The sequence below is a fragment of the Equus asinus genome, chromosome 23 (assembly GCF_041296235.1).
Source record: "Equus asinus isolate D_3611 breed Donkey chromosome 23, EquAss-T2T_v2, whole genome shotgun sequence".
NCBI classification, from domain to species: Eukaryota; Metazoa; Chordata; class Mammalia; order Perissodactyla; family Equidae; genus Equus; species Equus asinus.
Window position 1 is genome coordinate 55,056,732 of NC_091812.1, and position 20,291 is coordinate 55,077,022.

The 20,291-nt window shown below is 39.9% G+C and overlaps 1 protein-coding gene across 18 annotated transcripts in view; it reads right to left on the reverse strand.

Moving 5' to 3' along the window:
• Positions 1-20,291, reverse strand: part of ELAVL2 (ELAV like RNA binding protein 2) — a 130,668-nt gene that overhangs the window by 31,977 nt on the left and 78,400 nt on the right. For all 18 annotated transcript variants that reach the window (XM_070495749.1, XM_044756907.2, XM_070495742.1 and 15 more), the window contains one exon: positions 5,880-5,983. In XM_070495749.1, coding sequence (XP_070351850.1) covers positions 5,880-5,983 — 104 coding nt within the window. The remainder of the gene's footprint in view (positions 1-5,879; positions 5,984-20,291) is intronic.

The following is a 20,291-nucleotide window of genomic DNA, read 5'->3' on the forward strand; positions in this document are numbered from 1 at the left end:
CCTCAGGACAGGGCGCCACATCTCGTCACTAACTCAATCATTCTAAATGATAACCAAGTGTCTATTAAAAAATAGTTACACCTTTTCTTGATTCTGCAATTTGGCAGACCATGGAAAGTTTAAAAAAAAAAAAAGAGAGGTGGGGGCTGGCCTGGTGGCGCAATGGTTAAGTTCACATGTTCCGCTTCTCGGCGGCCCAGGGTTCGCCGGCTTGGATCCTGTGTGTGGACATGGCACTGCTTGGCAAAAGCCATGCTGTGGTAGGCGTCCCACATATAAAGTAGAGGAAGATGGGCATGGATGTTAGCTCAGAGACAGTGTTCCTCAGCAAAAAAGAGAAGGATTGGCAGTAGTTAGCTCTGGGCTAATCTTCCTCAAAAAAAAAAAAGTTAAAAAAAATAAAAGAGAGAGGCACTTAATATGCACTCTCAGTCATGAATAATTCATTCATTTTACAGATATAAATGGAAACTTAAATGTTTACGAGACTTGTCCAAGATCACACAGCCAGCTAAGTCACTTCAGCCACGTCAGAGAGGGTAAGGTTTCAGAAACGTAGTTCTATATTCCTTCTCTATTAAGCGCATAGTTCATGCTAAACAGAAAAAAAAAGGTCTGCGAACATGACATTTACTAATTAAGAAAAGGATAGGCTAGTTAGGAAATGGTATAAATTTAACAAATAATTAAAAGCAATACAGTAGCTTAGAATAAAGGTTTATTAGCTTTATTTAATTGCTTTCTAACAAACTGAACACTTTAAGGGATATTACTATTTGTAATTAGTATTCCAATTTTTTAACAGTTTTTCCATATGTGCTTAAATGATAGTTTATTTTAATATGAGAAATTTCACACTAATGTATATCAATTAATAATTTTTGAACAAAGGTGAACTTTAGCCTGATCTATGAATGATTAAGAAAAAATCTGTTTAATCAAAAGTAAATTTAGAGGGCCGGCCCAGTGGCACAGTGGTTAAGTTCACACCTTCCAATTCAGTGGCCCGGGGTTCGCCAGTTCAGATCTGGGTGTGGACATGGCACCGCTGGGCAAGCCATACTGTGGCAGGCATCCCACATATAAAGTAGAGGAAGATGGGCACAATGTTAGCTCAGGGCCAGTCTTCCTCAGCAAAAAGAGGAGGATTGGCAACAGATGTTACCTCAGGGCTAATCTTCCCCCCACCAAAAAAAAACAAATTTAGGCAGTTTTTCTATGCTGGTAGTATTTCCAGACATGGTTTTTCATTTTTGTGAGGTAGAGAAGACACGGATTTCTAGGGGTAGTACCAATCAATAATAATGGAAAGTTCTATTCCTTGAGATAACAGCTCCTACTTTCAGATAAAGCAAGCCCAATTTTGGGAATAATAAAATTTCCTAGGCCCATAGTAGAAGGGGGAGAAGCTGGCAGAGATGCTGGAAGACATCTATTTCACTGCGTATGTGATAATAATCTATTCATACCACTTGATGGGGGGAAAAGTCTTCAAGCACTTTCGGAAATGAATGATTTTACTCTGCTAATCATGAATTTAAGTCTGACACCATTAACCTAGGCAAAAATACATTTTCCCGTAGGAGGAGAAAAAAGGTATTGGCTTGAAGCCGTAAGTGTTTCATACACTGTTCAGATTTTATCAATACTTGAGACCCCCTAAAAACAAAATGAGGGAGAAAGACCATGAAGCCTGAACACAGTAATCACAACCACAAAATGACGGGTTCCCATGGGGACCAGAGGGCTCTTGATGAGAGCCCCTGGCATACAATTTTGACACTGCCATGAGAAGATTTTTTTCCACCTGGACACCTGAATTGGGCATATATACTACCTTTTCACTACTCTCTCTAATGTCAGAAGTTAAAAACATCTTGAAATGGTCACACGCTATTTACCATCTCAGTATCAGAGACAACATGGACAGGCTTTACCATCATATTGCCTCCAGTGCAGTTCAGGGAGGGTGTGACATCACCAGCAACGTAAGCTCCTGGGACATGAACCCAACCAGGGAAAAAAGCGATCCTTAGGAGAGAATAACTACTTTGCAACTTTAATCTATGAATGCTACTACTTAAAATAAATATCTTTCTAACATAAGGTGAACATAATAAGTTGTTCTAATTCCTAAGCATGCTTTTAAGTAAAGACCGTATGAACTACTTTTTATTCTGAGTGCTAAACTATCACTCAGCAGGCTCAAGAAAAATCATGGTTAATACTCCAGTTAAGAGAATTACCTGCAAGAGGATTATCAACGTAAAAGCTGGTAACAAACTGAACTTCGCATGCAAAAATACCAAATATTCAGCAAATCGGCCTATTCAAAAAAGGCACATTTTGGTAGTTCCTAAGTGCTAGATCTTCGATTTGCTGACAAAAACTACCTGCGTAAGCACAATAAAAAACAGATTTCTGCATCTCATCCCTGGACACTGATCTAGTAGGTCTGAAGCGGGTCCCCAAATCTGTATTTCTAACTCACTCTCCTTGTGATTCTGATGCAACCAGGTTTGGGAATAACTGCCTTAGGATTTTGTACAGCCTGAGGGACTCTGCTTCACTCATTGCAGAAACACTGAATATTTGTCATTTATTCAACATACCATCCATCTATTGAAGAAAACCCTACTGGGCTAATACTATTAGGAAGCCCCAGGAGAAACTGCTAAATAAACCACCTCTCACAGTACTTGATTCACTGTTTCAATATCCCAATAACTAGGAATTCTAACAAACATATAAACGCTAGGTGGATTAGAAGACGTAACAGAAACCTGAAGTCGAGGACTACACAAACACTAGTATACTTATATATAATGCATATATTAATTAATCTACTGTACCTTTCTAAAGGAAAGCATGGTGTCATGGTAAGAGTTTTGGTGTCGGTATCAAAAGACAAGGAGTTGAGTCACAGCTCTGTCCTCAATTGCCCGATCTTAGTTAAACCATATGACCACAGAGGTCTCGATTCTTTTATTGGGGGCAGAGCATAGTGCTTAAGTCTAAATTATATACGAGGCCCTTCAATCCCCAAACTTCTGTGGTTCCTCATGGATAATAAGAACATATTTCAAAGAAGGGGGAACCCAGCTTGAGTTGGAACAGCCCAGCAAGGCAGCAGCTGAAGGAAGGACTTCGGATGGGCTCTAAAAGATGGGCCGGCCACCATTAAACTAAAATGAGGGGGAGCTACATGAGCATACGCACCGAGGCTGGGAAGACAATCAGCTTGCAAGTGAAGAGCCAGTCTGACTACCATGGAGAACAGTAATAACACTGGGTAATTCCAGAGTGAAGCGAAATTACATGGTAAAAACAGTAGGGAAATACAAGAGAATTGTGAGTGCAAAGTAACATGAGGAAGGTGGTGTTTTTGTAAGATTAGCCCGACACCAAGATGGACTGGAGGAAGGGAGAAAGAGACTAATTTATAGAATAGGGAATAGGAAAGCTTAAATGAAGCTTCCAAAAGGTACTTAAAGCAACGAACACTAGAAAAACCCAGCTCAAGATGCTGTATAAGAACACAAACATGTCTAACTGAAAATAAGAAGAAAAAAAAAACAGACAAAAATGGTGCTATGTAGTTTTGGAAAATGGTTTGCTTTGCCTCAAAGAAATGTGGGCCAAGTTGAGGATACCAGCTGTTATCTGATATTTGTGCAGGAACCAAATGGGGGCGGGGAAAGAAGTAGCCGGCTGCTAACCCAGCACCCCCACCCCATTTCAGAAAATCAGAAGAGAAGTAGCAGATGTCACAGTGTAAAAGCCACAAGGCATCACTGTCCTTTCTTCCACGTATTCTGCCTGAGCAGCTGGGCCCTGAAGAGAAGGCTGGGTGATGGACAGTGAGGAAGCAGCTGTCACCAATGGTCTCAGTGCAGGCCACGGACATTTCCTCTGTGGTGACCTGTCTCCTTTGCATTTCTACCTTCTTGCAGACCTTACTGCAAAATAACTGACTTTTAGCAAAAGAACTGACTCACTAGAATGAAATAAGGGTGGTTATTTCTGGAATTTGTGGAAAAAAGGGTGTGGCATGTCATGGAATGAGCCATCCCAACCATCTATTCCATTTTCTTCTTAACCACCACTTAGGACCTCAAAATTAAGACAAATTAGGAGCAATCCTCGAAATCAATTTAAGCTGGGGAGGCTCCCAAAAATCTGCAGTAGGATAGAGTGCACACAAAACAATCTGAAGGTAACTGGATATTGGATGTTCTCTTTTTAAAAGCACTTGGTTATTACTTAATAGTGCTAGTAAAAGGTTAATCCCTGTGACACCATCAAAAAGTATGGACAATTAGAAAAAGCAATCCAGATTGAAAAACCAATGTCAAAACAAACTTAAGTCTCTGTGATCTTAAATGTATTAGAAATCTAATTTTTCCCCCTCAAATTTCCATAATATAATAACCAGTTCATCTTCTGACTGAAGGGTGAATCTTTTCATAGGACATTTTCTTGATCAATATACATGTAGAATTCCTGGACATCTTACACCCAAATATGTTTGGGGATCAACCGCATACTGTTTCTCTTAAATGAGATAGAGATGGGAGGTCTTTTTCCTATGGGCCAATAAATATAAAGAATGAGATGTCAAAACTACCCAGGGCTAACAAATTACCTTAACTGACAATTCTGAGAGATGCAACTTTTAAGCACAAAGATGACACTGCATTTCCAGATACCTGAAAAAATGAGCAGAAATCTTCTAGACAAGTCTCTAAGCAAGATGGATGCCACAGTCAGCCTTGACTAACTTCCCCTCACCACTTCAGGCTATAGTCTGAGATGACTTCTTAAATCAAGGGTGGAAAATAGGTTCCAACTTGAGTCAATTGATAGAAGTTGTCTGGAACACTATTTTGAAAAATATTTGGAAGCCACATCTAGGCTCAGTGAGAAAGATTGCCATGATTGATCGGCAATGTCTGCGCTGGGCAGGAGAGGGAAAATTGATGGCACGTTTACTAAGTTTGCCAGTGGCAACATCCCTTTTATTTTCTAAAGGAAAAGAAATCTATACCGCAAATTAGATTAACTTCTTCTCCAGAGAGAATCTACATCAGAATTGTAAAATTTCACAAAAGTGGAAAAACATCCACAAAATTATTTACCGTTTGTCTTGAGAAGGAAAACGTAACAGGAAAAATAACCTGCGTGGCATGTAAGCTCTTTTAGTCAGTCTCCTCAAAGCAAGCTGAATCTGTTAAGACACAGTCAAACCACAGCCCCAGCCCTTACAAATCCAGCTGCCACCTGTTTTTGTATGACCCCTGAGCTAAGAATGGTCTTCACATTTTCAAATGATTGGGAAAAAATTAAAAGACTACTTTGTAACATACAAAAATTCAAGTTTCAGTGTCCATAAATCAAGTTTTATACGCTCACAGCCCTATCTTTTAGTTCATGTAGTGGCTATGGCAGCTTCAAGCTACAACGGCACAGTTGAGAAGTTGGACACAGACTACGGCTCACAAAGCCGAACATATTTATCACCTGGCCCTTTCCAGAGCAAGTGTGCCAAGCTCTGTGCCAGAAGAAACGGTCTAAGGTTTCCTCAAATCATAAGGCAAGTAATTCTCTATAAAGGAAGGAGATTTAATTCAGTAGACTTTAAAAAGCACTTCTTTTCAAGAAAGTTGCCACTCTGTCCTTTGTTAATACACGAGTGATAACATATAGCACTCGTGAATCAGGTTTCCCCCAGAATGCAACAAACACAAAAAATCCCACTGTGCTTCCCAGGAAAGCACCTATATGGGCACAAAATGAATAAAGGAAAGAACTATAACAGACCTTTATGTTTCTTAACCTGTGTTTTGCAAGTAAATATAAAAAAAAAATTGTAAACATACTTTTATTGTTTTGGTTTGAAGTCTCAATCCATTCAGGGTGTTGATAGCCTTCTCTGCATCCTTGGGGTCGATGTAGTTCACAAAGCCATATCCCAAGCTCTGCCCTAAGGAAAGGGAAGGGGAAAAGGCAGACATTAGTTCTACACCGATGACAGAGATGCACTTTCATTCTGGCATATGGTCTTGTCATTAACACCAGCATATTTTCTCAATAGTAAAAAGAAGTCTACATTAATTCTTCTAGAAATATACACGTGGTCTTTTTTCCACCTTCTGTCTACTACATTTGCAAGTTTAAACATCAGTTAGAACACAGCAAGCTGTGCCATTTAAAAACACACAAATTCCCAAAGTGTCCTGGCTGAGCCGGGCCCCCAGCAGCAAGGCAACATGCAGCTTCAGAAACTGTGGGTGCAAGTCTGTGCCGAGCTGCTGAGGGGGCGTCACGGGCACAACTTTTTCAGCTTCAGTTTCCTGACCCATAAGACGGGAAGGTGGTAAGCATCAACCAAGAATCTGTCAGTGCCCCGTACACTGTACCCTGACAAATTTACAGCCTTTACCAAGTACAATTATCTCAGAGTTTAAAAGGTGAAGAATCGTGTGTGCATGCTCGTATATGTATATGTACATTTACTTTACAGGAGGGTTTTCTCACACAAACTGAATCCAATTTTCTAAAAGGAGTTGGATGACCTAGATAAGGAATATAGGGAAATATGAACAGAAAGATTTACAACGAGGACGTCCAAGCCAAGGAGAACATGTGGGAAAGGAAGAAAAGAGAGCACAAACAAAAATAACAAAACAGAAAATTTGGGGGAATAAGAGTTGCTTGAAAATAAGTCTTTTGTTGTTTTTCCCTGTCATCTGAGCCCTCTCACCCCTGACTCAATGATGTCCCAACTCTCAAAAGATGGGAGGTATCAAGGGGTTGGAATCAATAGAATGCACACATCAGGACAGTCATGAGACCCAAAACGACGTCTCAGTCAAGGAGGGACCACATGTACGAAGGTGGTCCCAGAAGAGCAGTACCATATAGCCAAGGTGTGTAGTAGGCTATCTACCATCTAGGTTTGTGTAAGCACACTCCATGATGTTCCCACCATGACAAAATTGCCTAACTATGCATTCCTCAGGACGCACCCCTGTTAAACGAAGCATGAGTGTAAAGCCAATCCTTAAGGTCTCAATTTTTCAACTAAGGGAAAGTTTCTCCATTTGAAAAGGGGAGAAACACTATAGAAAGGTGACAAAAATGGACATAAGAAAGGTTCAATCTACTAAAAGTCAAAGCAAACTAATTGAGGCCTTCCTGGACGATGCCCAGTACAGGTCTAAATGCTTTTTATTAAATACTGTTTCACATCAATTTCTTTTTCTTGATGGAACACCCTAGGTCCAAGTGGTTATGAATGCTGGCATTTAGAACAGACACTCTGACGTGGTTCCCTGTAACTATTAAAAAAAAAAAAGATCATGCTAAATACAGTACCTAATAACCATGAAAACTTGCGATTGTATCTTGGGGACCACTATCAGAATTCGGGTGTTGTACACTTGAAACGACAATATGTCAACTACGCCTCAATTAAAAATAAAAGAATTTAGGATAATCATGGCTAACTTACGCCCTCTTATCAAATTGTATTTTTTCCTGTTTCAAAAAAGGGGGTGAGGGGAGGGCTCAAACTAATGCAGTTCTTTATTTTTCTCACACTAATCAGAGATTTTGTTTTACTCAGAGTTCTGTTTTTAAAAAACCACACATGAAACCATGGCATTATAAGTAGTCGGCTTTTCACTACTTTGACAAACATTTATCATGAGTCTATTGCATGCATAGTGCCTCTTATGAAATGTGCTGCACTTCTGCTGTCACTGAGCAGGATGCAAATGGGTGGACACAACAAAATCTGCTCAGGGAAGTAGTTCATGACAGAAAGAATACAGGCTTTGGAGACAGCCTCACAGGAGCTCTAATTGTGGCTCAGTGCTTCACCAGCTGTGTGACTTCAAAGAAGCTACTTAACCTCTCCGACTCGCAACTTCCTCATTTCTAAAATGAGAATGATTTCTACCCTACAAAATTACAGAGGCAGTGATGAGATCTTTCACTACTGATGGAAGTAGATCATTCTAGTTAAAAGATAAAGTGAGGAAAAGTAACAAGATAACATATATCTACCATATGGAGTTTACGTGTATCCATTTAAAATTAAATCAGGAAGATGCTACAAATACAATGGGGAAAAGAAAGGCAAGCCGAACGTTGTGTAGTTTTGTCACATTGCTATTCTATAACAAAATAAGTCAAATTACCAATTGTACCAGCATTAGGAGTCCATTTCTCCCGTTGTCTGGCACTACCCTCACACCTGCATTTTAGCAGCTTCTAATCAAAGTGCTTTCTCAACTTTGCTTGCACACTGGAATCATCTACAAAGCTTAAAAAAAAGATGCCTGAGCCCCCCTCCCAAAGACTTTCATTTTGTGGTCTATTACAAAGCACTGGTAGTGGGTGATTAAAACCCTGGCGACTCTAACATGCAGCCAAGGTTGAGACTCACAGTTTTAATGGTGAGAGAGAAGCCGGGGCTACAAATCAGGCTTCTGGGAGCCCTGAGAACAGGGCCAAGTGCTGACGGTCCAGGCATGTGAAGACACTCTGCAGGGAGGACTGCCTTTTTACAGATGCATTTTTAAGATATAAGTGGATATTTCTTCTAAAATTTTCATGTTATCCATCACTTCAGAGAAACAGTTTATTGGCCTGTTGAGGGTGCTCTTGGGCACAGCAAAGCCCACTGGAGTTGGGTCACTGAGGGAAGTGAAAAGTCTGTGTCTGCTGAGCTGTCTCCTGCTCTGGCCTCTGAACTCTTACTCCTAGCACACTGTAAGCACTCAAAAGCTTGCTAAATGACTGAATGAGAAGCATAGCGGTGTTATATATTTAACCAAAAATCTTATCTTCAACATCCCCATCAGACGGCCCATCCATTGAATGGGTCCTTGACCTGAACCCCTCAAGGAATCATGGCTAGCTAAAATAATGAGTCAGCCAAATTTCTACTACCTGTAAGTTGAGTACACTCAGCCAATATTTATCCCCAAATGACCTCTCCTCCACGAACAAAGTCTCTCATTTGCTTAGTCGCATTATTAGAAGAGCACAACCCATCAATTAGAATGTGTTTGATGTAAACAAAATTTTACTAGTATCCTAAGCAAAATAATATGAAAGAAGATATTTGCTGCGAAACGGCTGTATCCCCAAATCCACTGTAGTAGACACATTAACATGCTGGCACTGGAACCACAGGCAAGTTGGGAACTTCACAGATTTTCATTTTAAAGTGAGTTAGTCAAGTCAGCAAACATTTACTGGATGCTTATATATAAAGGCATCACAGATGACACCACGACAGGCAAGTCTCTCCCCGTTCTCACCTTTCAGCTGTGTGGTGTTTTACTGTTTAAATTTAGCCTCACATTTAGCATGTGACATACTCATATTCTTCTCCTGGAAGAAAGAAATGCTATCTGAAGCTGGACAAGGTCAATCGGCTTCCTCAAATAAAAAAAAAAAAACAGGTAGGAAGCAGTGGTCAGGACTTGAGTCCAGGACTGTCAAACGCTATGCTCTTGTCCACTCCAGCACAGCTAGTTTATATCTGAACTCAGACCATCTTCAATATACCTGAAGTATAATATAACCAGGCACTTTCTAACAGGGTTCTACCAAAAAAAAATTGTTTTGAGACATCTGTCCACTGTCTCAAATTCCTGTACTTCTTGTGCAAATATCAGTTTCACTATATATAAATTTCTATGTTGTTATTCAGTCCTATGACAATGTAAATTTCATCTTATTTATATAGTGCCTATTTCAAGTTAATACAAGTAAGTGCAGATTTTTTAAAAAAATAAAAGTAGTAGCAAGTCAAACATGAAGAAAAAATACTTAGCCTGGATTCAGTTTTTCCCACTTTTGTATTCATCAGCCAGTAACAGTCATAAAGCACGAGGGAAGGCTTAGAAACCAAGCATCATTTATCCATATCTTCCAAGTCTATGTGTCAAATCATTCTGAATTGTACATACTGACAATCCCAAAACCAAGAATCACGTCTTTAAAAAGTTTATCAACTTCTACATTTACATTCCAAGTATAACCATTACAGAAACCAACATGATTAAAAGAAAATTCTAAACAAAATGACATAGCAAAGGCTTTTCCAAAAAAAGCCATCAAGACAAATAAACCCTGTCTTTAGAAGCCAAAATATTCCTCTGGTAACTGAATAAGGTTATCAAGAATAAGGTCAACATCACTTGTTCCCAGCTCTCCTAACAAGCTACCCATAGTCTCATGCTCTTAGGGACTTTAGAACCATTCATCTAAGCCTTGGTCCTAACAGCCATGGCAGCGAGTCTAGAACTTCCTATGGAGGAAGCTATCTGAACAGTTACACAGCCTAAGACCTTCATGCAGGTACTGAAAACTCCAGGTCAATACCGCATGTCAGCACAGGTACTCTGCAGACCATGTATCTGAATGCCTTTTGTTTTCATCTTCCCTTTTAATCTAATATATATGCTACAGAAAGGGACCCCTTCTTCACAAGAGATAGAAAAATCACTTGGAAACTGCTCCTGGCATAAGGAGAAAGTTATAAACAAGCTGCTCAGAACCAAGGTCAAGCCATGGACAGCACTGAGCTGAAACACTCCACAGGCCTCTGAATGGGACCAAGGCCCACTGACAGCTGGATGGGGTCAGAGCAGGAAGAGAATCCGTTTGGAGACCAACTGCTGGTGGGAAACACAGTAAACTCCAATTTATCCCAAACTGTGCGTAATTCAAAGCAGCGGCCATTCCCTTGCCACCTACACTGCTTTTAACAGCACACTTTAATTAAAAATTTAATTGCATATTTTAATTAAAAGTACACAATCTTCTGGACCCATTTAATTCAAAGGTCACTTTATTTAGTCTTTTCCTTTTCAAATTACTACCAATGTTCAGGATATCAAATTACCCCCTCAGGTTTAAAGGTAAAGGCAACAGACTGCCATAATTCTTGATTATAAACCTGGTACATTAATTTTATCCAACCCATATTAAGTGAGATCCCTCTCCACATGGAATTGTGGAAAATAAAATTCCAGGTTAAAAAAAAGTCATCCTACATAGTTCTCACCATATTTAGCATTCATTTGTTCAACAATGATAGACAGTCTACTTTTTGCTAGTCCTTGAGGATACAGCAAAGACACAAAAGGTTCCTCTTCATAAAATTTACATCCTGGTAAAAAGAGACAAAAAACCAAGTTTGACACTGTATTAGAATAAGGGCTAAGGAGACAAAAGTAGAGAGATGATAGCGGGGGGTGAGGGGTCGGAGTGGGCCTCATCCTGAACGTAACATCTGATCCAAGACTCGAAGGACGCAGCTCACAGTCTAATAAAGCTTTGCAAGTGGCCTTATTTCAGGGTGCGTCCTACGACACGGATCACATGCTGCCAGTTCTACCAGCTAAATCTGCTCCTCGTCCCCACTCCCTCCGCATTAGCACTGGTCCTCCTATATTATTTAACTTGGATTACTCTACAATAATCCTAACCCATCACTCCTTGCCTAGACTTCTATTAACTCCAAAACCAGTCATCCTCCACCATACTGTTGTTGGGATAGTCTTCCTAAAAAGACAGATTTGATCATGCTCTGGTTTCCAAGGTCATCATCAGCTTCTTGCTTACTTCTGCTACTCCTACTCTTAGATCCTAAAATGCACATCGAGTTAAGTTCCATGTGCCTGGAATACATTCCCAACTGCCCAACTCCCATCCATATACCCTTTGGGACTCTCTCTGAGACCATTTCCTGGCAGAATTCGTCCCATGCCCAAAGCACGCTGTTCAGTGCTCCTCCCTAGTCTTTCCAGAGCCCTTACATTATATCCTTTTTAGTACATCTGGGTGTTGAGACAATTTGGATGCTGTCCCCCCCTCTTTAGACTATTGAGCAAGGGTAAGCTGAGCACAGTTCCTGAGACAGAAGACCCCAGCACAGATTATTAACATGCTCATTGAAAGGATGAATGAATGAACGAACAAGCTAATGAACAAACAACGAATGAAGAAACAGCCGTCTGCCTTCCAGGAGCCTTGGTTTAGGAGAGAGATGACCTTACAAACACGCTCTCCATGTCCCCTCACTGCACCAGATGGCTTACAGAACAAAGACAAGATGCTCAAACGTCACAGTATTCTGTCTTTATAAGACAGTGATGTGAGATATATTTTTTTACACAGTTGGTGTAAAATTTTTCCTATGAAAATTTTCTACAAATACCATTTAAATGAAATCTCAATTTTAAAAAATAATGTCATCTAGAGTAATTTGATAGATTTACATAAATCTGTTTCACAAATCTGTAAGTATGAATTATGGGATGTCAGCATATAATTTTGTTGAAAGTGCTTTTTCACTAATATAATTAAGTCTGCCGAGACTATTCACGTACAAGTCAAATAAAATGCAGAGTGAATTCTGTAAAAACCTGGTAGTTGAATCAACAATAAAAGGTGACTCTGCTGATTGATGTGTATCTATTATTTCATTTAGAGCAGTAGTAATGTTTTACGAAATAAAAAAGGACAAAAGCAGCATGAAATCTTTCTTAAAATCCCATAGTTAGCAGAAACAGGTCACTATGGCCCTCTCTGACAAGCAAGACTATTTTCAACCTGAGGTCTAATAACGTAACACTTGGGAGAAAAAAACAAATTGAAAAAATTCAGTCTCCAAACACGGCCCCTATATAAAACTGTGTCCCTTAACAAAAGAGTAAAGAATCTGATTTAGGAAGACAAGTTTTCACACGAAAGGGGGAACACTTTTTGTTTTTACAGACAGATCCACCCCTTTGCCTCAATGTAGCAGCCTTCTTTCCTCCTTCCCCAAACACACAACAAAGTTGCAAACATATTGTATTTCTTCAGATGGACTTTCTGTTCCTGGGCACTCGTTGTGTGTGTCTGTTCAGACAGGCTGTGCACTGCAACTCTGGCACCAAAACAACATGCACCAGACTTTACAAAGGAGCCTTCTTAATATCTCAGATCCCATATGTAACAAAACCATGTGGGCACCACACATAAGGGAAATGTTTGAGAGAATCTTACAAGGACAGAGGAATGCAATCTTCTCTAGTCACGTTTCTCGGCAAATTTTAATTCCTGATTTAGCCTGAGTCTCCTCAGATGCAGCATGCCATATGCAGTAGGTCCTTCCATTTAAACACTCAGCTAACTGAGGTCAAATTAAACAGGTCCTCCTCGCCGCCCTCTAATGAGTAATATCAAATTGTGAGCCAGAGGACTGGTGAGATCCTATTACTCCAGACCAAGCCAGCCTCCCTGAAAGCTGGGAGCATTTTTACCAGCTTCCCAAAGGACAGTACCAGGGATTATCACAAGGATGGAGAATTCAATCTAGACGCTCACATAATACAGAAAACAGATGGTTCACTCGAAGACTCATCTTCCACCCAAATGCTAATAAAGCTGGCCCGAGACTGAAATGCCCCAATATTTTTAAAGGGTTTGCAGGATTTCACAGATATATTGAGATAATATAGAAGAGTTTAAATCGTAACTTTTCTGCTGAAATCAAAGTTGTAAATAGTGATCATTTAGTAAATATTACCTAAGCAGCCTCATTCTAGAGGGAGCAGTTAATGTCCTCAGCACCAGGGTATTTTCCTCTCAAGTTAATTTTAATGGCCATTTCCGTCCTCTGATTATGCAACTGGCAAAGCTCTATTTTCCTATAGTTTCAGTCCCAGTAATTATGAATCTGCTGGCAATGCAGCACGACCTTGCTTAAGTTGGCGAAACTATGGGTTCTCAATACATCACAATTTCAGACATTAAGAACTCCCACACAAGTCAGTCCTAGGCTATGGAGTACAGCAACAGCATATTAAATCCTCTAAATTCTAGAGTACTGCATATGGGGACTAAGATGTCTTACATCCAAGACCAGCATGATTAGGAAAACGGACCTTTATCTAAAGCGGGAAAACAAACCAATTCCTCTAGTAAACACATCTTACGATAAGACTTTAACTTGGAGCAGATTCCCTAACTTGAGAGAAAGTGAGTGAGGCATTGGAGCATCACCACACCACAGTTAAAACAAACGCCAGTTCTCATCACTGATTGATTGAGGTAGTTGCTCTAAATGAAAAATCAGCAGTTCCACCTTCAAACACTGGAGCTGCCCCCGTGATAAGAGCAAAAGCCAAAAAACTGTCAGTTGGCCAGAAAGTCAGACCCTACAGCTCAAAGTGAGGACAGTAACATACTCTGAGCTATGGCAAAATGTACTTCCAGTGAAAGATCTGAGTTTGCTGCAATATTCTCATTTCTTTGTTAATTATAATTAACTTTATACAGATTTCCCCACAGACACACACACATAAACACACACAAAGGGGCCTGCCTTATCTGCTTTACCTTGTGCTCACTTAAAAGGCAACAAAGTTGTTCAAGTAAATAGCAAGTGAGATGAAGGCAAAGGAACTGTATTCCTCAAAATTTTATTGTGGTAAAGAGAGAAACCAGATGACAACCACCACAGTAAAAAGGGCATCTGCTGTTGCTTGCAATACCAGCTGGTGTCAATCTACACACACACGCTCACTCACATGGGCGTGCAAATCAGTAAGCAGTCCATCGAAGAGCAGGGCAGCTTCTTAATGTGTTTCTCTCTTTGTAAAGGATCATTTTTTATTCAGAGATTGCAAGAAAAAAATTTAAAGGCCCTAAGAACTATAATTAGTTGAGTGCCCTTTCTGGAACTGTGTCAAAGAGTCTTGCAAACCACTATGGAGAGCTGTCTGTTTTGTCCAGAAGAACGGGAAACATTCGTGAGACTACACAAACCCCACGAGGTCCACGTGGTAAAAAATTCTTGTTAGAGACGATAAACTTCCTTCTTGAACACATAATGGTTTTTAAAAAAAGATCTCTCCCTCACCCAAAAGTTAAAGGTTCACCAGCCAAAACCTTCCAATGTGAAAAGCTCGGAAAGTGTGTGGGAAAAGTGTGTTCCCACTGCCCCCAAATTGCTTCTATCTAGCCTTCTGGAAGCAAATAGCACCACTGCCTAATTATAAACTGCTATCAAGCAAGTGATGAGCCTTACATTCCATATATTCATATTTAATTCTCACAACAAAGCTCTGTGTAGATACATCTGTACCCATTTTACAGATATAAATTTGAAGGTCCAGAGATGCTAATCAACTCTCCCAAAGGCACACAGCTAGCTGGTAAATGGCAGGTAGGTTTCAAAGCCAGGAGTGACCTCTCCAAACCTGGTCTTTCCGGCATACACTTCATTGCTTTTGGCCATGTTTGGGAATTATTTTGAGGCAGGGTCCTGTGCACGCAAAGTTCACAACTTTTCAACCAGAATACTCAATCTCCAAATACATCTGCTTTTTTTTCTTCTTGTTCTTTTCATGTCATCGATTGACTGGAACTTCACAATCCTTTCTTAATCCATCAAGACACTACGTATAAAGGAAAAAAAAAACCCAAAAGAAAAGGAACACATCCTGCAGGTACACAAACCACTTAAGCCCTCAAAACAAATCCATCATTACAAAACAGATAGAGATATCCACATTATAAAAACATTCATTTAAAATAGGACTTGATTTGCATACTCCTTTTCCAGAGACTCAGAAAGCAATTCTTATGGCTAAAGCCAAACATGTCTGCTACTGCCAAAATCGTCTCCCACACAAGACACTTCTCTCGTCAGCAGATTGCATTCAAATGCTTTTGTACACGTAGTGTGGTTTCCTCGCTGAAGAAAAGCAGGGGGGATCAATCCCACATGGTCTCTGCCCTCTGAGATCTTAGCTCAGAAATGCAAAGCGTGGCAGTGAAGAGGGCAGATGCAGATGCCTAATGAGCATGAACAGCCACCATTAGGCACTGGGGGTTCAGGCTTTATCAGGACGAACTTGACAAAAGAGAAGTATTTAGTTGGTTGAAACACAGGACATGAAATTTAAGAGTTTGACAGAGAAATGAAGGAACCAGGCACATGGAGAAGAGCTCATCTATCAAGCGGAGGAAAGGAGATGGTCAGACCAAAGCACGCTGAACAACAGAGGTGTGTGTAGGAAAGGAAGAGACCCTGAGAACAGGGGCGTCCCCGTGAAGGTCAGGATGCACCAAGAGGGAGGGACAATGACAACAGACATGAGAGAAACCTAGGGAGGTCACCTCTGGGAGACTTGAACAATCACTGAGGGATGCAGATCTAGGATCAAGGAGTCCACTGAGGAAGAAGTCGTGACAGCCCAGAAAGGGGACCTGAGCCAAATACCTTTCAAGCAAGTCCCCAGGATCTCTAACAGACGAAAATTAGAGGATAAAAATCTCTTTCACAAGTCCCTACAAATTGCCCCAGTCCTAAATGGGTAAGCTCTCATCTGGACAAAACCCAGCCCAAATCTTCTATCCTTATTCTCCTATTCCGCAAAACCTCCTGCTCATGCTACCGTCCTCTAAGCCTCTGCCAAATGCACCCTTAGCTTAGAATGAGCACGATTAATGTTGGGGCCCAGGGCAGCCCACCCCAAAATATCCCACAATGGCATACTGACTATTTTGAATTAAAGTTACATTGGAAGCAAAAAGGGCATTCTGACCCTCCTATCTCCATTCCCCCGAAAGCAGGAAATCCATCTCCCATGGGAAAGGGGCTCTCCCTGCATCCTCAGCCCCAGGGCTGGGGGATTTGGGCTGAGAAGACTGCAGAAATGAACCTTGCTAATTTACTATCTAAAATCTAAACTCTGCTTCAATTCCTAATACATACCTCAAATGTAAGTTCTTTGTCCTGTCAATTCTTCACAAATTTATTGTTCCTTTGTGTAAAAGATATACATACTGTCTGCTTTGGTCACTGTCTGAGCATCATTCCTTTATGATCTCCAGTACGTACATACTGAATTGGATTTTTCTCCTGTTAATCTGGTCTTGTGTCTGTTTTCTTATTAGTCCAGCCATAGGAACACAAGAAGGGAAGAAAGGGGATTTTATCTGCCCCAACATTAACTCAATCCAAGTCCCTTTTCCCCAGAATTGAACTTTCAGACCAAGTACTCCATTCCTTGAGTGGGCCTTCCAGAATAAGGGCCAGGATTAGAGTCAAGGCAATCCCTCATGCCCCAGGAAAATCCGAACTTCCACGGCATGCTAACTTCCCACCTTCATAGGAGTACCGAGACAAGGAACGTCTTGAACCTAAAGTTAACACTCAGAGATTAATACAGAGCACCAACCCAAGAGCCTCTTAAATATTCATCACTAGGTATCTAACTAGTATGGATAGCCCCAGCCACCAAAAAGCAAAACCCAAGATGATGCCCCCAGGGAAGGCTATAATTTTGAGACCTCTTTCAACATCATCAGAAAAAAAGTTTCAAATAAAGTAAAAACACATATCATTTCACCTTCTTATCTGTATCACTGATAAAACATCCTCCATATACATAAGAAAGCTTCCACCTGGGGACAACTCTCCACTTTAGTTCATTTTATTTCAAAAAGACCGACCATAATTAAATTAGTGATATTTTTAGCAAACACAAAGGAAGTAAAATTCCAAAGGACATCCATTGTCCCCAGTTGACACAAAGATTTAGGTATAAATAACATGTGATTTTCCTTCTCTTTGTACAGGACATTTTGTTTAGTTTATATTTAATAAATAAAAGTAGTTACATTTTCCAGAGAATATATGAGGAACATTTTTTTTTCCTCCCCAATTTAAAATAGTCACACAAAGGCAGTGATTTTTATACTCAGGAGAGATCCCCAAACAGACCAATTGTGTTTCGGCACTTTAGGGTATAAATGCTGACTGTGAAGGAAACGTATTGAAATACTGCAGACACAGCTTCAAGGGCCTCAAGAAAGCACTCTCTGAAGCAGGAATGGGAAAGAATCCAATGGAACACAATCTACAGAAGAAGGCGAGCAGTACATGGTCATGGTTTAAAGGCGGCAGGTTGGATGGGAACCATGGCCACAAATTAAGTCAAAAAGGTATCCTGACAGCAATTAATATCCATTTTGTTTTTGCTAAGGGACAGCTATGTTACAGCAAACCACTCTCAGGCCACAAGGTATTGTGCCCACCAATTTACAGATGGCTTCTAAAGAGAAATACACAATGGTCGACCTCCTGTGATTGCCACATTCGTATCACACATAAGCATTTCTTACAAAATGACCTGGTTTAAAAGTTGAATAGATTAGCTATCGTAATCCTTCAAATTTAAAATTCACATAAACACTCTGATTAAGAAACAAATGCTTAAAAGATTTTGCCTAGACAATGACTTCTTAGCACACAAAAGTGACGTGGCCCTGTCCACATCAGCATCACAGCAATGCACCATCACATTCAGGCTTAGCTTTTTCCACTGACTAAAGTATATTAAAAATGAAATATTCAAATCATAGATTCCACAACTCAGTACATCTAATCATTAGTGCTGACCCTAGATACATTTTTCCCATGAAACAGGAAAAACCTAAACACGAAGACAATCCTTTTATCTTATTACTATTTCTTGTCTCACGTACTCATGAATCTATAGCAGGGTGGAGGTAAAAAGAATTTTATTCAAGAAGAGCACCTCAACTTTAACTCATCTCAGGAAGTTTTAAAATGATTCTTTCTTTCACCTGCTATTACCGAACTTAGTGGATTACTTGCTTATTGGCATATCTGGGGCTCACTCCTGGGGAAGATGCTGTTTTTGTGGCAGCAAATTAAATATTATTAAGGACTGTCTGATGTGGGAAGTAACTTCTATAGACAGAGCTTCCAGGCTATTGGGCCACATTACATGGCAAACTCATTACTCATTACTCTGCAAACTCATTTCAAGATTAGAGCAAAGTCAGGTGACGAAAGCTATCTCATTCAGAAGAATCCATCTTTTTGCCACAGTGTCCCCAAAAGAAAAGGGGCTAAGAGTTTAGGCTTCCTGCTAACTAGCCTTATTGACCCTGAGACCTAGATCTGATAAATTATCCCTCATCTGGGAAAAAAGCCGGACTAAAGACACCCTCTAATGCTCGCCCCTGTAACTCCACCATCTACCTTGCCCTTGCTGGGAAAGCTTCACAAATAAATTCAGACCTGTGCATTACAATCAAGCATGTTAAAGAGCTTCCTACGCTGTAGAATGCTATACAAAACGCTGGGTATTCAATTACAAAGACACCACTCAAATGAAGATTTCACTAAACACTAGTCTTTCAGCTCATTCCAATCTTCAACAGCCTTTAGTGTCAAGGAGTTTTCCTATTTTGTCGCTGACAATTTCTTTCTTGCTATTTTTACAAAGGAACAGGGGACTAAATAGTTATACAATACAATGTAATCTCCTTTATTTTAGGAGAAACTTGAAAAATCTTACTCATGCTGCCAGATCACTTACTAGTCAAGCTCTGCTCCCAGATACAATACAACCTATGAAGTCGGCGCTCATTCTAGTCCTCCTAGTAAACACCAACACTACTAAGGTATTCCATTTATACCTAGATTACCAATCCTACTTTCCTCAAGCAAGAATACTTCCTAGCAAGAAAACACATATATACACTGAAACGCATTCTCCTTAATTCAAAAGCCTTCTATGCTGTATTTGGGTTCTTAATCCTCCGCTCCTCCCTAAAAAAATTACATCTAAAACTAAAGGAAGTAGAACTCGTACTGTGTTTAAGAAGCTTTATCTTCTATTTACAGTTGTGACTTGCTTATGTATAAAAACATCAGATACTCTGAGATTTGGTAAGATTCAGATAAAGACTGACTGGCACTAAATGGCACTGTTTTGAATAAAGGGAGAGGAGCAAATTATTTTTCTTAAGCATCCAGAATACGAAAGATTATGTTAAACATATAATTTAAAAATTCAATTAACTATTCCATGCCACTTGGCCATCTTAATTTTAGTGCTTCCACTCTTAAAACATGGAAATTAACCTAGAATTTCTTCTTTCCTAACAATTCTTGAGACTTCTGATTGACTATCCAGAAACAAAAGAGTAACGGTTAATCGCACTGATAACTAAATTAGTCATCAAATTTTATCAAATGATTATCTCTAGTCGAAGTTTAAATAATCTTACTATGAGACATAATTCCCTCCCAATGTCGATTGCTGCCCCAAGACCCTTGATTCCATTATTCTTTACAAAGCTAACTTGTTCCTTCATTTTTATTCTGTCATTTTCATCCAAGATAAAAAAAAGCGAAGCAAAATTTCTAAGCAAACTGAAATCAAGTGACCAGGAGC